General features: G+C 52.3%; 6 protein-coding genes across 6 annotated transcripts; 4 read left to right on the plus strand and 2 right to left on the minus strand.

Moving 5' to 3' along the window:
- Positions 1 to 1,380: 1,380 nt before the first annotated feature.
- Positions 1,381 to 5,710, plus strand: BKA58DRAFT_347121 (uncharacterized protein). The gene is made up of 3 exons (XM_046168447.1): positions 1,381 to 2,718; positions 2,767 to 4,329; positions 4,381 to 5,710. The coding sequence occupies exons 1-3, from the start codon at positions 1,736 to 1,738 to the stop codon at positions 5,249 to 5,251; spliced, it is 3,417 nt and encodes a 1,138-aa protein (XP_046020918.1). The 5' UTR covers positions 1,381 to 1,735; the 3' UTR covers positions 5,252 to 5,710.
- A 325-nt stretch (positions 5,711 to 6,035) lies between these two features.
- BKA58DRAFT_449479 (SGNH hydrolase-type esterase domain-containing protein) lies at positions 6,036 to 7,234 on the plus strand (the record flags this gene model as incomplete). Its single annotated transcript, XM_046174316.1, has 2 exons — positions 6,036 to 6,518; positions 6,576 to 7,234. Exons 1-2 carry the CDS (start codon positions 6,377 to 6,379, stop codon positions 7,232 to 7,234), a joined length of 801 nt encoding a protein of 266 aa, XP_046020919.1. The 5' UTR covers positions 6,036 to 6,376.
- A 23-nt stretch (positions 7,235 to 7,257) lies between these two features.
- BKA58DRAFT_432340 (uncharacterized protein) lies at positions 7,258 to 8,564 on the minus strand. Its single transcript, XM_046173126.1, has 2 exons — positions 7,907 to 8,564; positions 7,258 to 7,856 (listed from the first exon to the last, which is right to left on the minus strand). Exons 1-2 carry the CDS (start codon positions 8,200 to 8,202, stop codon positions 7,346 to 7,348), a joined length of 807 nt encoding a protein of 268 aa, XP_046020920.1. The 5' UTR covers positions 8,203 to 8,564; the 3' UTR covers positions 7,258 to 7,345.
- A 1,080-nt stretch (positions 8,565 to 9,644) lies between these two features.
- Positions 9,645 to 10,594, plus strand: BKA58DRAFT_414712 (fungal-specific transcription factor domain-containing protein; the record flags this gene model as incomplete). Its single annotated transcript, XM_046172505.1, has 2 exons — positions 9,645 to 9,704; positions 9,764 to 10,594. 2 exons carry the CDS (start codon positions 9,645 to 9,647, stop codon positions 10,592 to 10,594), a joined length of 891 nt encoding a protein of 296 aa, XP_046020921.1.
- A 3,121-nt stretch (positions 10,595 to 13,715) lies between these two features.
- Positions 13,716 to 15,286, minus strand: BKA58DRAFT_324787 (fumble-domain-containing protein; the record flags this gene model as incomplete). The annotated part of the gene is made up of 3 exons (XM_046167978.1): positions 13,716 to 14,539; positions 14,601 to 14,883; positions 14,996 to 15,286. 3 exons carry the CDS (start codon positions 15,284 to 15,286, stop codon positions 13,716 to 13,718), a joined length of 1,398 nt encoding a protein of 465 aa, XP_046020922.1.
- An 879-nt stretch (positions 15,287 to 16,165) lies between these two features.
- BKA58DRAFT_444234 (uncharacterized protein) lies at positions 16,166 to 17,209 on the plus strand (the record flags this gene model as incomplete). The annotated part of the gene is made up of 1 exon (XM_046174050.1): positions 16,166 to 17,209. The coding sequence occupies one exon, from the start codon at positions 16,166 to 16,168 to the stop codon at positions 17,207 to 17,209; it is 1,044 nt and encodes a 347-aa protein (XP_046020923.1).
- Positions 17,210 to 17,270: the final 61 nt, after the last annotated feature.

Genomic DNA, 17,270 nt, shown 5'->3' on the forward strand with positions numbered 1-17,270 from the left:
GAACAAATAAAGCTATGACTATCGATGCTAAGCTTAGTTGGTTGAGTGCCTTGGTTCGAAACCACAGTCTTTGTCTCAACAAGGTGAACTAAGCTGCTCGCGGATATGATTCTTTTTGACTCGTTGCGGACCGTGATCTACAAATACGTGAGACGTGGGAGTTGTACAACTAGCCTGCTCAGGGTCTGGCATCCGTGCTCGTGCTGATGTTCTGGGAACTAAGAGGGGCTCGCAGCTGTTGAACTGTGTACTTTTTGTGCATGTGCATTGCTGTTTGAGAAGCAAGTACCTTAGCACTTGGCATACGTTCAGGAGAGGGGTGCTCGAGGGGTTAGGGATTGAGGGATTTGTGGGGTGCCAGGATCGTCATGAGGTTCTGGCAGCAGCCCGATTGCTTTTACGTGCCAGGCTGTAACGAGAGACTGAATGTCGCATCTAATCCTACCTCAGATGGCATTCACACACGACGCGTCGCATTCTGACCGACTTGATGCACGTTGTTCCGACAAGCATGCGCGGAATGATGATCGCTACACACATGCACACGCGACTGCAGCGACCGTGGCCCCTCAGATAAGCCGGGCTGCGCACTCTCGTGTGCACTACACAGTAGTCGTCAGGCTGGCATGTCCCGTTCCGACAATGCTCACGGTTCGGAACTTCGGACGAAGCACAGGATACGCGTGGGTCTGAAGGAGCCTCGCAATTGGAGTCTGCCCCAGTAGCTGCAGGCACGGTCGCCTATCGCACCATCTGCATCTGCGGCTTTGCATATCGACGTCCTAGTGCCATGCGTCCCATGGACTTTTTTTCGGTTGACCCTGAGGCACTAGCACCTGTCCACCAGTGTCTGCGGTAGTGAGCCGTATTGGAAGTGTAGACTGGCAAGCAAGACGTTAAGATAGCTCAAGAGACTCGAGCCGTTATACGAGGCCGTAAGGTACTGGGGTCTGCGATATGTCTAGGGACCGGCCAGGAGATTACGGCAGCGAGAGATTGCAGTGTTCACAGTTCACGTCGCGAAAAAACAAGTTGGTTCGCCGGGGGCCCACCGCGCAGCAGACGCATCTTGCCCCGACCGTGTCGCTGCATCAGATGCGCAGCACCGTCACACAGACAGGCATGCCAGCTGCGACGATCCGAAAGGCGTCATGCTGGCGGTGGGTGGCGGGCTAAAGCTCGTACTCCTCCCAGCGTGGAAATGTAAAGAAACGGTGCGGCGCGGGTCAGTAGACGAAAGGCAAATGATACCAAGAATACGCCCGTTTTTAATATAGAATTATTATCGCTCCGACGCGATCTGCGCAGGCGACAACCCCTGCTAGCCCCAGTTCGTCCGCTTGCGAAAGCGTCAAAGTAATAGCTCTCAACCTGCCCCCAGCGGCGTCAGTGAGCGCGGAATCTCTAACCCAAGGCCTGCCAGTCGCTACTGAACTTACTGCCCGATCCTATCGCAGCAGATTCCACTCGCTTTGCAGTCCCCCTCGTCCTCTGAGCGGCTGCCGTTCGCTTCCGGTACCACAGCCTCGTTTGTGACGTCTTCGCGCGCCCCCGACTGGAGTATACTGCACCTTTGCCCGTTCACTGCCTGCTGCACAACGGCCCGCCTGACAGCACAACGCCGCAACCGTCCCAATTCACCGCCATGAGCCCGTAAACTTTCTGGAACACGTCAAACTTTACGAATCCCCGGCTGTTTCCTGCTGCCTCGCCCTCGTCCAACCCGCCCGTCACTATGCCCATCGCCGTTGCTTCGGCTCCTCGCGGCCACTACTCCCTCGCGAATGCCATTCGAGGCAGGAGCAGAGCCGCCTCAGAGGTTGGTCCTGGTCCGCAGCCCCCCAGCCATACGGAGCGCGCCCAGCTTCCCAAGGCCGCCTCGTACACGTACTTCCCCCAGGTCAAGGATCTGGACCACGAGCCCCCCGTGGTGGAACTGAGGGGAGGCTCTGACGACGATGTCGAAACCGGCAAGAGCGAAGAGCGCACATCTGAAAGCCACTCGGGTGGCTCGAGTCCCTCCTCAGAAGAGGCTCCCGAACTCCCTGGCGTGGAAATGCCGCAACTCAGGCCCAACAACCTCTCGCGTCGCTCCTCGCGATTTCTCCCTTTCTCCAGCAGGAGCAGAGAGCCATCCGCTGAACGCAAGACCGACCGCAAGGCCGAACGGGGCCGGACCGACGCTGTGAAACAATCAGACTCGCCCGCTGGCTCCCCTTCACGGTCCTTGACCAACCTGCGGAGGAAGTCATGGATTGTGAAGGAGCAGCCGCATGAGTCGCTTTCGCCGGTCAAGGAAAAGAAGCTCAAGAAGAAGAGTCTCGGCGACCAGACCCTGCCTACTACCGAGGCGGCCAAGCGGAAAACACTCACAACCACAATCACGACCACAGACAGGATTTCAGAGGAGTCCGAAGCCAGGGACACTGTGAAGGAAGAAATTCAACAACCAGCGCCTGCCGCTAAGAAGAACAAGCGTCTTAGTGGTCTCTTCGCCGCGTCGAGCAGTGCTTCCAACTTGCCCTCAGTTCCCAAGTCCTTCTCGACAGAGAAGCTTCCCCACTACCCGCAGAACCACAACCCAGTCAGCCCGACCCACATTGTTCCACCACTACCACGCAACGTATCTGCAGAGAAGCTCAAGGGCATCAAGACGGAGCCCCGCAAGAAAGACGAGCTATGGACTGCATTCAGGACCTTGGACGGGGATCTGCGCAAGTAAGGACTCCCTCTTCCTACAGTGAATTCAGAGCTAACAGAAAACAGGTTCCAATCCAAGTCCAGTTCCCTAAAAGCAAACGTCGTCCGCACTGCCCTATTGCCCTTCCTCCGACAGTACTCCTCGCATCCATCGAATCACAAGCTCAGGCCCGAAGACCTTGATCGGCGAGTGAACATCCTCAATGGATGGTGGACCGGCCTCTTGGAACTCGTCGCAGGACGGAACAACCAGTCCATCTCTGGCACGGACCGCCCAGTTATTCTGGAGGGTATTGCCGCAGTCATGGAGAGGCCTGAATGGAGACTATATCCTTCCCCTTTCTGTGCTCTTGCAGACCGCGTAGAGACACTGTCTGCATCTACGACCAGCTCCAACGCATCCGGCAACTCCGACTTCCTCGCCGAATCGGTCTACCACAACGTTCGCAATATTTTTACCCAGAACCTACAATCTCAGATGGCTTTTGTCGTGGAAAAGATGTCGTTGAGGAACGCAGCAGCTAGCTTGGTCACCTTTTGCGGAAAGACGTGCGCGTACGCCTTTTGCTTCTGTCCAGGCGTGGCCGACGTTCTCGTACGCCTGTGGGGTCCATCTCTAGACATGATGAAGCGCGTCATGGAGGAGTCTGGTGTGTCCAAGCTTGATCGGCTAGATGCTGTCTCTGATCGAGTTGTGGCGGCTTTCCCTCCCATGCTTCATTCGCTGAAGCTGCTTTCGCTCAACCGACTCCTGCGCCAATTACACAAGCCTGTGTTGCCCCCGCTCGCTATGGCGAACCTTGACTGGTACGGTCTTTGGACAAAGCGCTGGTCTGGTGCTGAGAGCGACCTCTTCTACGTTTTTGTCAAGCATTTCCATATTCTCGTCAGCGATTTCCTACCCGTCGAGCCCAGCAAAGCGGAGCGCATCTGTGTGCCAGGACTCATCATGGTACATGCCCAGATTTTGGTCAACCTCGATGCGACTATCAACAGGAACGCTACCCCGCAACAGCAGGAAGATCCATCGACCGCGGCAAACATCACCTTTGATGACGTTCTAGAACCCGATGCTTCTGCATCGAGTATCGCCATTCCACCTGCGAATGCTACAAGAATGATGCAAGAGAATCGACTTATAATGCTAATTCGGGATTTCCTCTCTGAGCGTAACTCGCATCTTCACATTGCCAGGCGCATGTTCGCTGACAGTTTCGCTCGTCTCCTACAGGCGCAGGCGCGTAAGATCTCGATATACGACAATAGTGCCTGTTACACACTCTGTGACTTTCTCGAGGAGGCTCTTGTCATCATGGTCCGCTACGAACAGCACGACAGTGATCAACACGCTGTAATGGATTGGCCGTTCTGGCTCACTGTCTTCAAGGCAATGGCCGCCAGTCACAACACAGCTACTGAGATCAAGCTGTATGCCTTCCTTTACAGTAGCTGGTGCACACTAGTTATGGACGAGCGAAGAAAGGCTGGGTTGTGCCTTGACTTTCTTCTGGAACCAGCTTTCTTCGAGAGCCGCTTCAACCATTGGTGTCCCATGGTACGATCTTACTTTATGCGTTTGATTTGCTGGCGGGTTGCGCGCTATGACGGAAACGAGACCGATACTGAAGTGTACGTATCTTTGAAACTTGATAATGATGATATATGCTAATAATGAAACAGAGCCATTAAGAAGGCTTTGAGCGACCGCCTTCGGTCCATTTGGTCTCACTACCTCTGGCTTCAAGAAGAAGCTGAGCGTAAGCAGATCGTGTACCCATCGACGCAGGCGTGCAACCCTGCACCAGGTCGACGTTTCCTTATCATCCGTAATGATAATCCTATTGTGGCCAACAACGGTCCTTTCCTTTCGTTCGACGGGGTGGTCCAAAACCCCCATCAGCGAAAACCAACTCCTGCCAGCACCACCATCCCTGAAGCGGAGATCCGGCCTGCGTCCGCCCTATCCGCGGATTCAAGCGACTTTCCTGATGAAGACCCTGGCAAGGGCAAGTGGAACATCCTGCGAAGTCTCATTGGTGGAGGCTCCAAGCAGACTGCGAAAGCCAAGAGCCCTGCGGCATCGATCAAAGAGAAAGAGAATAGCAGCAAGACATCGTCTACTAACTCGTCTGCCAACTCGTCGACCGAGGCACTCTCCACCAATGCATCTGCGGTTTCGCAGCCCCCCGTATCTACGCCAGCACCGCCACCTTCCACTCATCGAACGTACAACTTCCGCTTCTCTCTAGAATGGGTTGACAAACGCTTCGGTACCTACCACAACATGCGCCTCCAACCTCCGAAACTTCCTGCGCCAGCACACAGCCTTCTACAAGCAAAGGGCATCAACACGGAACCCGTCCTCAGTACCCCTCCAACTGGCGCTGCTGTAACATCAAGTACCTACGCCGGTCGTGCTCTCGCGGAATGGACCTTTGTCAGCCACGAGTGCCAGAACTTCTTTGATAGGAGAAAGAACGAAGGCGTGCCGACGAACCGACAAGTCGAGACACCCACGTTGAACGTCGAAGCGTTCCGACGACCTGGCTAAGCAACACAGGGAGGCAGGCCTTTGTGGCAAACACCATTCACTTCAGGATCTCGTATATATTTCGACTGGCATTGCCACGTCAGTCATGTTTCAACACCATTCGGCCGGCTCGATACTCATTCAGCATTCCTTCAGCACACACCTACCTTGACGATTGCATATGGACACTCGACGCGAGCATCCCCCGACGGCGTTCTTCCACCACATCGAGCACATCATTCTCTTGTTTACACCACATCTGGCATGCATGGCAGTGCGCTTCTTGCATTGCCCCCACTTTGATACTTCTTCTTTGTCCTCTTCGGTGTCTTGATTTTTCTCTCTTGGCGTGGGCGTGTCGAGCAAAGTTTAATGGGATATTATACACTTTAGGTGCCGGGGCGCGGAGTCTGTAGTACGGCATCCACCCCCTCATGTGCCGAATATTAGATACATGAATCATATCGTCTTTTGCATTACTATGTCTGCGCTTTAACGGGTGTTTCTTTCAAAGTCTGGGTGTTCAAACACGATGTGCTAGCGTCAAGGTGATCACTTCGGAAAGAGATATCCCGCATAGCGCTAGCGCGATGTGTAACATACATGCCCAGCATGATCTACCCATCCTCACATCGTCATCTACACCATTAACTCACCAGAACCCTTCGCACGAGCGGAAGTATAATGGAGCCTCCACAGCTGCACCATCACGCCGCCACGCGCACTCCCGTCGTCGGATGTACCCCTCGGCTCTAATTCATCCGCGCCCAGCCATGTATTTCCCCGGTGGAACAATCTACACCAAACGACGTCCGCAAGTGCCGGCTCCGGTTACCACGAGACCTGACATGTTGTTCTATTTGTAGGAAGGGGTCCCGCATCCGGATGTCTCCCCGCAGTCAAGGTAATATAATCTGGGGTACTTAGCCTTTAATTAGTATGTTTCAGGGTCGATCGCGGTAGTACTTCGTTGCTTCTGATAGTGTGCTGAGATGGGGTTTGCGGAAGATTAGTCGAGTTGAAGACGGATGGGGAAGGTGAGGGCTGCTGGTCGTACGGCTTATAGTAGGGTGTTTGGACGTGGTTTTGGCTTCAGCGCTCTTGACATTTCTGTTTAGAGATCATCAAATCATAATTTTCTTCGTCATGCATTCTTCAAGTCTACTGACGGTGGTTACGCTGGCTGCGACTGTTTTGGGTGCTCCAAGCGGTCATGTCGACAAGCGTGCGCAAACCGTATACCTAGCCGGAGACTCGACAATGGCTCGAGCAAGTGGTGTAACTACAGGTACACCTCATCACCCATTTCCACACCAAAACCCTTGACTAACAAACTCCCACGCAGGCTGGGGCGTCTTCCTCCCCAACTCGCTCACCCTCCCTGTCGTCAACAAAGCCATCGGAGGCCGCAGCTCCCGCTCCTACACCGTCGAAGGCCGCTTCGACGAAATCGTCAACCTAGTAAAAGCCAACGACGTCGTAATCATGGAATTCGGCCACAACGACGGGGGCGGTCTCGGCAGCGGCGACAACGGACGCTCAGTTTGCCCCGGCACCGGATCTGAGACGTGCAAGTCTACGTACAACGGCCAAGCGGTTACCGTCCACACGTTTCCTTACTACCTCACTGAGGCGGGCAAGAAACTTATTGCCAAGGGCGCTAAGGTTATTGTAAGCAGTCAGACGCCTAACAACCCGTGGGAGGGAGGTAGTTTCTCGTATACGGACGGGGGGAGGTTCGTTGGGTATGCGAGGGATGTGGCGAAGGCGCTGGGAAGCAATGCCATGTATGTGGACCATGGAGCGTATACGGCGGATATCTTTAAGACGCTGGGTAAGACGAAGGTGGATGCGCTGTTCCCACAAGATCATACGCATACTAGCCCGGCTGGCGCGGATGTGGTCGCGAAGGCTTTCGTTAAGGGGGTGCAGTGTGGTGGTGGTGGGTTCTTGAATGGCTTTGTTAAGAACGCTACTGCGAGCATTCCGGGAAAGTGCTTGTAAGACGTTGGGGAAGAGAAGAGGTTAGGACTCTCATGTAAATATCGGATTGACGAATGAAGAAACTAACTGAACTTCGTCTATGTACCATCCTACGACTACCTTACTACTCATTTATAACCACTTCTCACCCTTGCCAAGATGAGAGTAAAAAGCACCACCATCTCCATTAGCAACACTGGACGCCTCAACAACACTCAAGACAGCCTTGACCGACTCTTCTGGCGTAATCGGGCCCTTGAAGTCAGGTGCATATGCTGCGAACTTTTGCGACATGATTCCAAGCTTTTGCTGGTCTTCTTCCGAAAGATCGGCGTAGACATCCGTGCCAACAACACCAGGAGACATGCTCAGGAATAAAACTCCATCTTTGGCGTATTCAGCGCTGAATTTCGCAACGGCCATGCTGACTGCCGCTTTACTGATCGAGTAGGGTGCGTCCTCGGAGATGTTGTACTTGCGCACTAGCTCCATGTCGCCCATGCCGCTGGAGATGGTGACGACCTTCTTGACGGTTCCCTTCAGAACGAGGGGCATGAACAGGTTGAGGAGGTGGACGTTGCCGGTGACATTGACATTGAACAACTTGGTTAGGCTGGCGGTAAGCTTCTCTGGGTCTTTTCCGCTATCATGGTGTTAGAAAAATCGAATATATATTCCTACAGGAATACTTACAGCATAGAAAAAGAATCGAAACCACCCTCTACCAAACCGGCATTTGCGATCAGGTAGTCAAGGTTTCCACCGGTGATCTTGGCTGTAGCGGCGGCAGCGCTCTTTAGCGACTCATAGTCCTCGAGGTCGCCCTGAACGAAATGGATGTTGTTTCTGTTCCAAGAGGCAACCTTGGCTTCGGAGGCGGCTACGTTGCGGACAAGGCCAATGACAGTGTTGTTGGAGTTGCTGGAGATGTTCTCAAGGAAGGCGAGGCCAATTCCTCGGGAGGCTCCGGTGATGAGGTAGGAAGGCATGTTAATTTGGTGAGTAAGAATGCTGAAGATGGAAGTGTCCTGAAGATTGAGTGTTTTGAAGGTTGAGAGTGTTGATGATTGAGTGTCTGGTAGACTGAAGTGTTTAATGCTGAGATGTGAGTTTATGCTGGTACTATCGAGGCTGAGCAAGCTCCTTTATACCAAAACTATGAGACGATGCCATTCCTCCGTTTTGGAGCGGCAGAAGCGTTCTACCACCATAGCTTCGTAAGCAACGATACTGAGCTCGCAGATTGTGACTACAGTTCTGTTTGAAGGCATATGCGGTCGACTAAGCTTGCCGCGATGGATGCGCCAGAGGGATCGTACCTGTGGCTTGCATGAGATGACTTGACGATGTGTGCTTGGCAGTATACGAGGCTGACAAAGAGCTCGCAGATAGTTGCTTCACGTCCATTTTTGGTATGGCGCGGCTAGAGTCGCTTACGTGTGATTCGTCGATAAGTGCGGGGCGGAGCGTTTTAGGGCCCATATGGGCTGGGCCATCTCCCACCTGCAACTCCCGCCTAGCACTTCCAGCGGCCTGCTGTTCGCTTGCGTGTTTCTCTCGTGAACTCTTGATTTCTAATATGCGGCGTTACGATCTCTTTGCAGCACTTACTCGAACAGTGCGCGCCTTTATCTGCCCCGAGCTCTACACGATACCTATCTAGGATGACTGTGACGAAGGGGTGTTGGACATGCAAAGGTAGCGCTTGATCTCGTAAAGTCTTGGGTAGTTTGCCTTGTTAATATCCTTCGTAGATCGCAAGGTCTCGTGTGACCGCACTGTTCCTGCATGCATCAAGTGTTCCAAGTCCAAGCGAGCATGTGGTGGCTATGGCATTCGTCTCCTATGGTCCCAGAAGGATCAACAAAAGAACTCTCTGCCAGCGTCCGCAAATTCGGGGACGCAACGCACAACAAGCCGTCAGAGGACTAAGCAATGGGTCAACGTGTCGCAGACCGATGTTCTCCTCCATATCCTTGCTAGAGATGCTAAAGGCGGAGGTACGGCGTCTCGAAGCAACCTGTTGACATGACTTGACATGTGATTAGTAAAGAGCGAGCATGTTGAAAGATATAGGCTTGCACTGCCTAGGCTTACCCAGACTATGGCTCCGGTACCGAAAATGATCACTGCTAGCGACGCGGATCTAATACAGTATTGTATGTCCTCTTACGGGGTATGACTGTCCCGATGTTGACTAGTCGCAGTTGAGAAAGTTATGATCGGTATCCTGCCGACACTGGGCCGTGAGAAGACAGCGGTCGGACGACTTTTATTGCGTCTGGCCTTATCCGGTCGATCAAAAGCGTCAAAGGCTTTGCTACTATCGGTTGTTGCACTGGCCTCACGTCATCGCGGACACGATGCGGTGCATGCGGCTAGTGCAAAGAACGCAGCTATAGATGCGCTTATAAGTGCCACAAGCTCTGAAATGGACCATGATGCCAGCATTGAGCATATTGCCACTGGTCTGACTTTGTGTTTAGTAGAAGTGAGTACTCGTCCGAAAAAGATAAGGACGACACTAACGCATTACCGTCACAATCATAGACAAATCTCGACTGCGATTGGATAGGTCATTTGTGCGGCGCAAGAAACGTCCTTCCTACTGTCGAACAGAAAGCATACCACATCGGCAGCGATGCAGCCGTCCTGCTAGAGTGGCTGTACTACTTCGTCACCTTTACGCGCTTTGGCTTCCGGCATTGGCGCACCTATATGATTCGAGCAACTTCGCAAGAGCTTGGCATCAATGGTGCTAGCCCCCATTGTGTCATGCAATATCGTATTGCTCGAACATTGGTTGCAAAAAATATGGCAGCTATCTCAACATACGTTCATCCAGTAGTTCAACTTCTCGCCGATGTCTTAGACACACAGCTTTACGCCTCCGACCCGCAATATCATTCGGTGGAATATCAACAGTCTCTGGATGATCTCAAGACTCGACTGAGCGAGGTTGATCACGTTATTTACAAGGACGGAGAAGACGATGACCAGTCTCGTTGTCTAGAGTTAACCCGACTAGCTGGCCTGATCTACCTCGAGCGTGTATCTCGAAACTTCTCAGGCGAATCTGCAAGGCTAGACAGCTGGAAAAAAGATGCGATCTCCATACTGGCCGGCCTGAACACATATCCGCCATCATTCGCTGTGTTCATCGTCGGCTGCGAGACTCATACAGACGAAGAGCGGATGGTCATGCTTGACTTCTTTACGAGACTGGAACAAAGCCCTCACTTGAATAGCTTACTGGAAGCGAAAGGCTTGGTACAAACTGCTTGGATTCAACATGACCTCGGGGCAGAGATCGGGCTTGAATATATTCACAAGCTCAACTTAGTATTGAGCTCGCGTAATGTTATACCGAGCTTCATGTAGCCTTTCAACTAGTCCTAGTGCTTATGAGGCATTGGACACAGCGATGATTAAACATGACCTTTTCATGAAGTTACTTGTTGCTAGCCGTACTACCGTAACTAGGGTTGGCTACAGTTCCTGTCGCATTTTTAAAAACATCATCAAAGAGTTTATCTTGCTAGCAGTATACATCATATCAGAGATTATTTACTTACTAAGATAAAATACTACACATGCAGTAGGCCTTAGAAATGCGACACGGATTTTTGCTGCCCCTAGTGTTACTGTCTCACATCAAATCCTCAGGATGTCTCTTTCTCATATGTCTTAGCATGTTGTCTCTCCTTGAGAAACTCTCCATGCAACCGTGCACCATACACTTGACCACCGTCTTTCCTTTCGTACTGTGCTTTGCTTGGATGTGTCGCTGCAGGTCTGCTTCGAAACCAAAAGGCGTTTGCGTACAACCCTCATATGGGCACTTAGCGCGTTTGTAGTGTATACGGTTGGCATGTTTACTGGGACACTGTTAACTAGGATGTTGATCATGAAAGGATGTACCACATACTTTAGGTCGCAACGACGAGAAAATTCCTCTCGGCAAAGGCGACAGGCAAAGTACGGCCCTTCTGATGGTGTGATCGAACCCCTGACAGAATCATATGGTGACGTGTTTGTTGAGACACTAGTTGCTCGAGTGTCCATCCAGTCAACCGAGATGTTGTCGGACGATGCTAACGGTGTGGAGGGTACAGACAAGATAGCTTCAAAGTTCTGAGCGGCAAAAGGGACCGGTGAGTAGTCCATCGATGCTGAGTGATCATGATCCGTGGCTTCCACATACTGCAGATGCTTGAGGTATGGCCGATGGATGACCGGATTGATGTCATGTTCGAAAGCGAATGGTGAGAAGACTTGGCCAGTAGCTGTGTTCAAGCTTTGGACGGCGACATATCGAAACTGATGCGAATCCGCTTTCGAGACTAGCGCGCCACAGGAAACACTGTGAGAATCTAATATCGGAAAGCCATATGGCAAAGATGTAGCGGCTAGGAATAGGGCAAAGACGATGAACGCCCTCGCCAACAGCTGCTTAATTAGAGGAACAAGGTTTACCACAAAGCCAAACACCTCGGCGGTACGGCTGCAGGAAGTATGGGAGCTAGACTGCACTTGTAATAAGCTTTCCAATAGAAGACTAGATGCCGCCGTGAAGGATGTTGTGTAACAGTCAGGGAAGGCTAGCGTATGGACTTTATATGTTGTGTCACTCGAGAAGCACGCTACGAGCGGGATGAGAAACTACTGGACGGCAGAAGGCCACGCATCACTGCCCAACCAGAAGCTTTACCGGCCGTTATGCCTCTATTCTCATGCACCTGTAGATTGCGGCGGAGGCAATGGTTACAGTGGTACAGCTGGCGCAAGACTGAGAAGCCTATTGGAATGCCTCGCAACACACTGCTCGTCGAGGGACGTACCAAACGGTTTGGCCTCAGCCGAGTAATTAGTCGTGTTAATGGCGAGAATCAGCTATCTTTCTATCATGCCTACGGCTCCCCCTCTCTTCACAATGCGCTAGTGCCGCAAGGAGTTTGGAATTGTTCGATCTCACGTCGACTTGATCTGCGCGAACACGCCTATTAAGAACGTGGGACTTAGCAGTGTATCAGGACACAGGGATTTTAAAATCTTGTCTCCGACTTACTGCGCAAGGCCGTCGGGTCGTCGGTATCCTGCGGCACAGAGCAGCAACGTGAATGCCAGATTTTGATGTACAATACCATTACGCATCATCTCTACCTGCCTCTTGAATACTTCACCTCCTTCACTTCTCGTGCAGCTAGATACTGCACAATAACTTATTATTCGGAGGTAGTGGGCTCGTAGGTACCCACGGTCGTTGACAGGCAATGGCCACGATAAATCATGGACACGAAGCTCAACCCTCATGTTAGTCAAGATTGGAGACTATAATTTAGGTTGGGCGAGTGTACAAGGCTAATTTGTAGGCTGAGTGCGTCTTAATTAAGGAATACATATCAGCTTTTGCAGTCTCAATGAAACTCAGTATGCTACGGTCATCTCCATAAAACTTCAAGCCGGACGCACCCATCCACGTTCAATCCTGACACACTGTCAATAAATCTGTAAAGATACATCTGCAATATAAAGATGTACACTCAAATATTAAATTGGTGGCGTTACATGTCGTATCAGATATACAATAGGTTCAGAAGTGCTACCGCTAATGCTATAGATTCTCATGGAGGCGACTGCCAGATCAGTTGAGATATTAGGCGACACGTGTGAGTGAGTCTACGGGAAAGTTTTGACGAGGGCCCTTGCGCGAGCATTGCTGGTAGCTGTTAGATTTTGCCATGTTGGAGCTTTCATGGGAAATCGTTGCATTGCGAGTAAAAGACGATCAAGACCGATTGACCAACTTCGCGCATGAGCATTCAGCGTTCTTGTTTCCAGTGAGTAGCCCTTCATACAAAGCTGAGTGCTTCCGAGATCAGTACGATGTGGCCCAGAAATCATTGGCGCGAACGGCTCGTAGTCAAAACCAGACGTGCCTTTGCTGACACAAGAGTATAGGATCGCAAGCGCTCCCGCCACGGCATCGCTTACGCTTCGGACCGCGCCATTAGCTCCTTCGTAGCGTACTTCAGCACTTTCTTAGCAGCGTTACTACTCATAGGCGCAATTGTCGTGCTCTATAAAGTAACATCTCCAGACTGGAGACTGGGGCTGATAGCGACTTTCACCACCTTGTTCGCTGCGAGCGTGGGCCTGTTGACGAATGCGCGCAGAGCGGAACTGTTCGGTGCAACGGCGGCGTATGTATACCATCTTCTGGTTTCGCTAGGGCGAGTGACTGATCAGGATGTGTACAGATATGCGGCCGTCCTTGTTATCTTCGTTAGTGGGGATCTAGGAAATAGTCAATCAAGCACGGCGCCACCGGGCTGAACAAGATCAATCATGATATTAACAATGCTACAACAAGAACGTTACGTCTATATGCTGGCTACCACCCAGAGAAGTCAAGATGACAAGACATCAACCATGTCATTCAAATGAGAGCGCGAAGGGACTCCAGACCTTCTTCCGAGACAAGATCCTTTGTCGTCAGATCTCAAGCGCGCGAAGAAACTGAGGTAGGTCTAACAGACCCCGCGCCGCTCTCCCTCCTCCCCCAATTCCTGGGCTGCCTCTTCAAGAACGCACCCACGGCGCCTAGGTATCCCTCATGCCTCAAGAAGTACGCTTGCCGCGTATCCTTGGACCAGAAGCGGATAGCATAGGATAGCGTATTCATAGTTTGTGAGTGACCGCCGATGAAGGAGCCTCCAAAGTATATTCTTGGCAACCCATGTTTCTCAGCGTGAAGATGCGCCAGCTGACCGATGTTGTTCGAGACGGCGTAGAGGAGGGAACGCGCCATATCTTCTGGACGGAAAGAACCCGGGTCGTGGGAGAGTTCTGCGGAGCCTTCAACGTGCTCTGCTTCTTCTCTGCGCTTGAGATCGCCGTTGCATCCATCTTCTGCTTCCCGTTCCGCTGCGCGCTTCATCTTGTAGACCTTGCCGAACGACGAAGCAATGTGTGTGCTCTTGAGCCCAATCTTATTGTACGCCTGTCCGTAAATGTCGCCAACGAGTAAATCGACGGTCGAATTGTCGCCATTCTCCGCAAGTCGCAGCATGTCGTCGAAGCTGCGTGCGCCGGTGAGCAGCGATAGGAGGCCCCAGAGTGTTCCTCCTCCTAGTGATGTTCCGCCTATACGCTCGTATTGCCGCGGCCCTGAGACTTTGATCATGGATACGCCGGAGCCGATGTTGACGAGGAGGTAGGGGTAGATGTTCGGTGGGTCGGGAGGGTGTGGCATGAAGGTCATTGGGCTGTCTTCGCTGTATGTGAATACTTCGTTTGGTATCTCGTTGATGAAGAAATCGAGGCCTACAATACGTCCATGTTAGCATGCCAGTTCCTTCAACCATAGATAACGTCATCTTCGTACCTATGATTAAGCACTCCATCTCGTCTTCCCGTATGACTTCTACATCCAGCGCCTGCTTTATCTTATCGTGGTACTTGAACGCACCACCACCAGTCGCCATAATACACAAGTCCGGCGACCTGGACCCATTGTCGTGCTTCTGGTCGGCCTGGAGCTTGCGCATGAACTCTATGCACGCATCTATCCGATCTGTCTCGAACTTGAAGAAGTTGAGGCGTCCGCCAATCGCATCGTCGCCAGGTTCGCGCGAGAAGTATACGAGTTTGGCTAAAGAGCCTCCTATCTGCGATGCGCACGATGGATTAGCATGCTGCTGTGACTCTGCGAGGGGCTGGTCGCTGTGAATGGTCGCGTGCCACAACCAATCGAGCACACGACCACGCAGGTACACTCACATCGACGGCTACATGGCTGACTACCGAAGTGTGGTTCGGCAGTCTGATGTCGTGCGGGTCGTGTTCGTAGTCCTCGCTCTGCGGCGTCCCTGGCTGCTCTTCGTCTACGATAAAGGCCCCCTGAACGTTGATGCGCACATTGCCCGGGTGTTGTATCGTGTCTTGGATGTCGCTTTGCGCGGTGGTCCGTCTCGGGCGTCCCGGTTCCGGTGTCGACGATGTCTCTATAGGATGCGCACGCGATCCTTTGGTGCCGGTTTCACCCGTCGCGGGGTCCAACGCAGGCGACATGGATGCGGATGTTCTGGGTCTTGGCTGCAGCTTCGCCCTCTTACAGCGATGGCGCACGCTCAAAGGTCGACGTCGTCTAGCAGAGAGATGGTGTTGGGATGGCGATTGTGCGAAGGGGGAATGGGGCACTGGAGTCGCTGCTGATAGCGATAGACGTTCCATTTGTCCGCTTTGTAACGGACCTTATGCCCTGGGCAAGACGTGACCTGAAGTTCTGCGCAGAATAGAGCCCAAGGTATGCAAATCTCCCGCTGCCCCTATATAACGACAAAGGGTGGAGCGCCGAAGAAGAACATATATCCTCCATAATCGTCGGCGGAATGGAGACTGTGTATCTTGCGACGCTCGTTGATTACCGAGATCGGGGCAATGTTAAGCTCGGCAACTGGCTTGAGGCGTGATGGGGAACATCCGAGGACCGACTGGGGAGGTTTGTGGGGATGCCGCTGTCCAACGTCGGTGCATTTAGTAGACTTGGATAACTCGATATCAAGTATCGATCGTAATAATTAGGCAAAGGGTACGATAAGGGCCATTTTTAGTAGCTGGAAGCACACGTGCAGACACACCAGGTGCACAGATGGGAAACTTCAATTCGAGTACGTCATTATAGACTTCGACTCATAGCTGCAAAATGCACATGATTCAAGCTTCACCCCGTTTGCGTCTTCTTAAGGCACGACTCGTAGTCTCGTACCTGCATACTCCCAGGTACGAGGTAAGTAGAAGCCGATGACGTCGTGCGCTCGTACCCTCTCTACCAACTTCACAAGCACGACCGTCTTCTACCGCACATTCACAAGACGCGAACCTCACACACTAAGCCCAAGCAAACTATATCTATCGTTGACACTACAAACTACCAAAAACTTCAGCAAGATGTCGTGGATGGACTCCTGGTCGCGGCCCAGCAAGCACGCCGTCACCCCACCTCCCCTCTACCTCACCGTCGGCGACACAGTCCCCTACTGCCACAGCTGCGGGCGAGTAATCAGCGAGCGCCGCAAGACTCAAAACGCAACGGCAGTCAAGTACTGCTCATCACGCTGTCGAAACAGCAAACCAGGTCCTACGGACCGCAAGATTGAAGCCACGTTCGCCGCCCTTCTCAACGGCGCGTCACCAGAATCACTGAAAGAAAACGCTGGAGCAGACCCCATCAAGAACAACACAGATGCTGAGAATGCACATGAGGACGCCAAATTCGGCAAAGGCGAGAAGAAACAACACAAGAAAAAGCCATCTAAGACTGTCAAGGGAGAAACAAGGATCATCATCGAATGCGGTACAGTTGAAGAGATAGTATTCCAGCGGGAAAAAGACCCCGAGAAGGTGTACGGACGACGCAAGAATCGCAAAGCGCGGTTTGTCGTCGAGAAACCTGAGGATTGGAAGAGCGTGGACATGGTCGATAAACCTACGTCTACTACAGCCACAGATGCAACACCAGCATCTGCACCACAGCAACCCCCACAAGACTACACCAGCGACGAGGAAAGTGTATCAGATTCCGACGCCGAAGCCGAAGGTGGTATAGTCCTCGAACCCACCAAAACAGCCTCATCAGCAGACGCTGACGCAGACCCCTCCGCTCTGCCAGACACCGTAGAATACGGCTACGGCTCTGGAAAGATCCGCCCACCCCAAGCGCAAAACGACGTCAACGGCAGCGTAGGCGGAGAGAAAGGTTGGGCTGAACGCATTGAGGAAACTGATGAGATGAAGTTGAAGCGGAGGGAGGGGCAGCGGAAAGCGGACGAGAGGGAGATGGTGCGCAAGGCGGCGAGAAGGGGTTGTGCGTTTGGGTTTAGCGTTGAGGGGGAAAGTGAGAAGAAGAAGTGTGAGGCGGTTATGAAGGGCGTGGTCGTTGAGAGTAGTTTTGCCAAGGGGGAGTGGGGGGTTAGGTGGAGGGAGATGGTTTGATGATTTAATCACAGACAGGTAGATGGAGGGAGAAGTGCGAATGTGAAGGACATTGCTAATA

This window comes from Alternaria rosae (assembly GCF_020736505.1).
Source record: "Alternaria rosae strain MPI-PUGE-AT-0040 chromosome Unknown BKA58scaffold_11, whole genome shotgun sequence".
In the NCBI taxonomy this organism is placed as follows: domain Eukaryota; kingdom Fungi; phylum Ascomycota; class Dothideomycetes; order Pleosporales; family Pleosporaceae; genus Alternaria; species Alternaria rosae.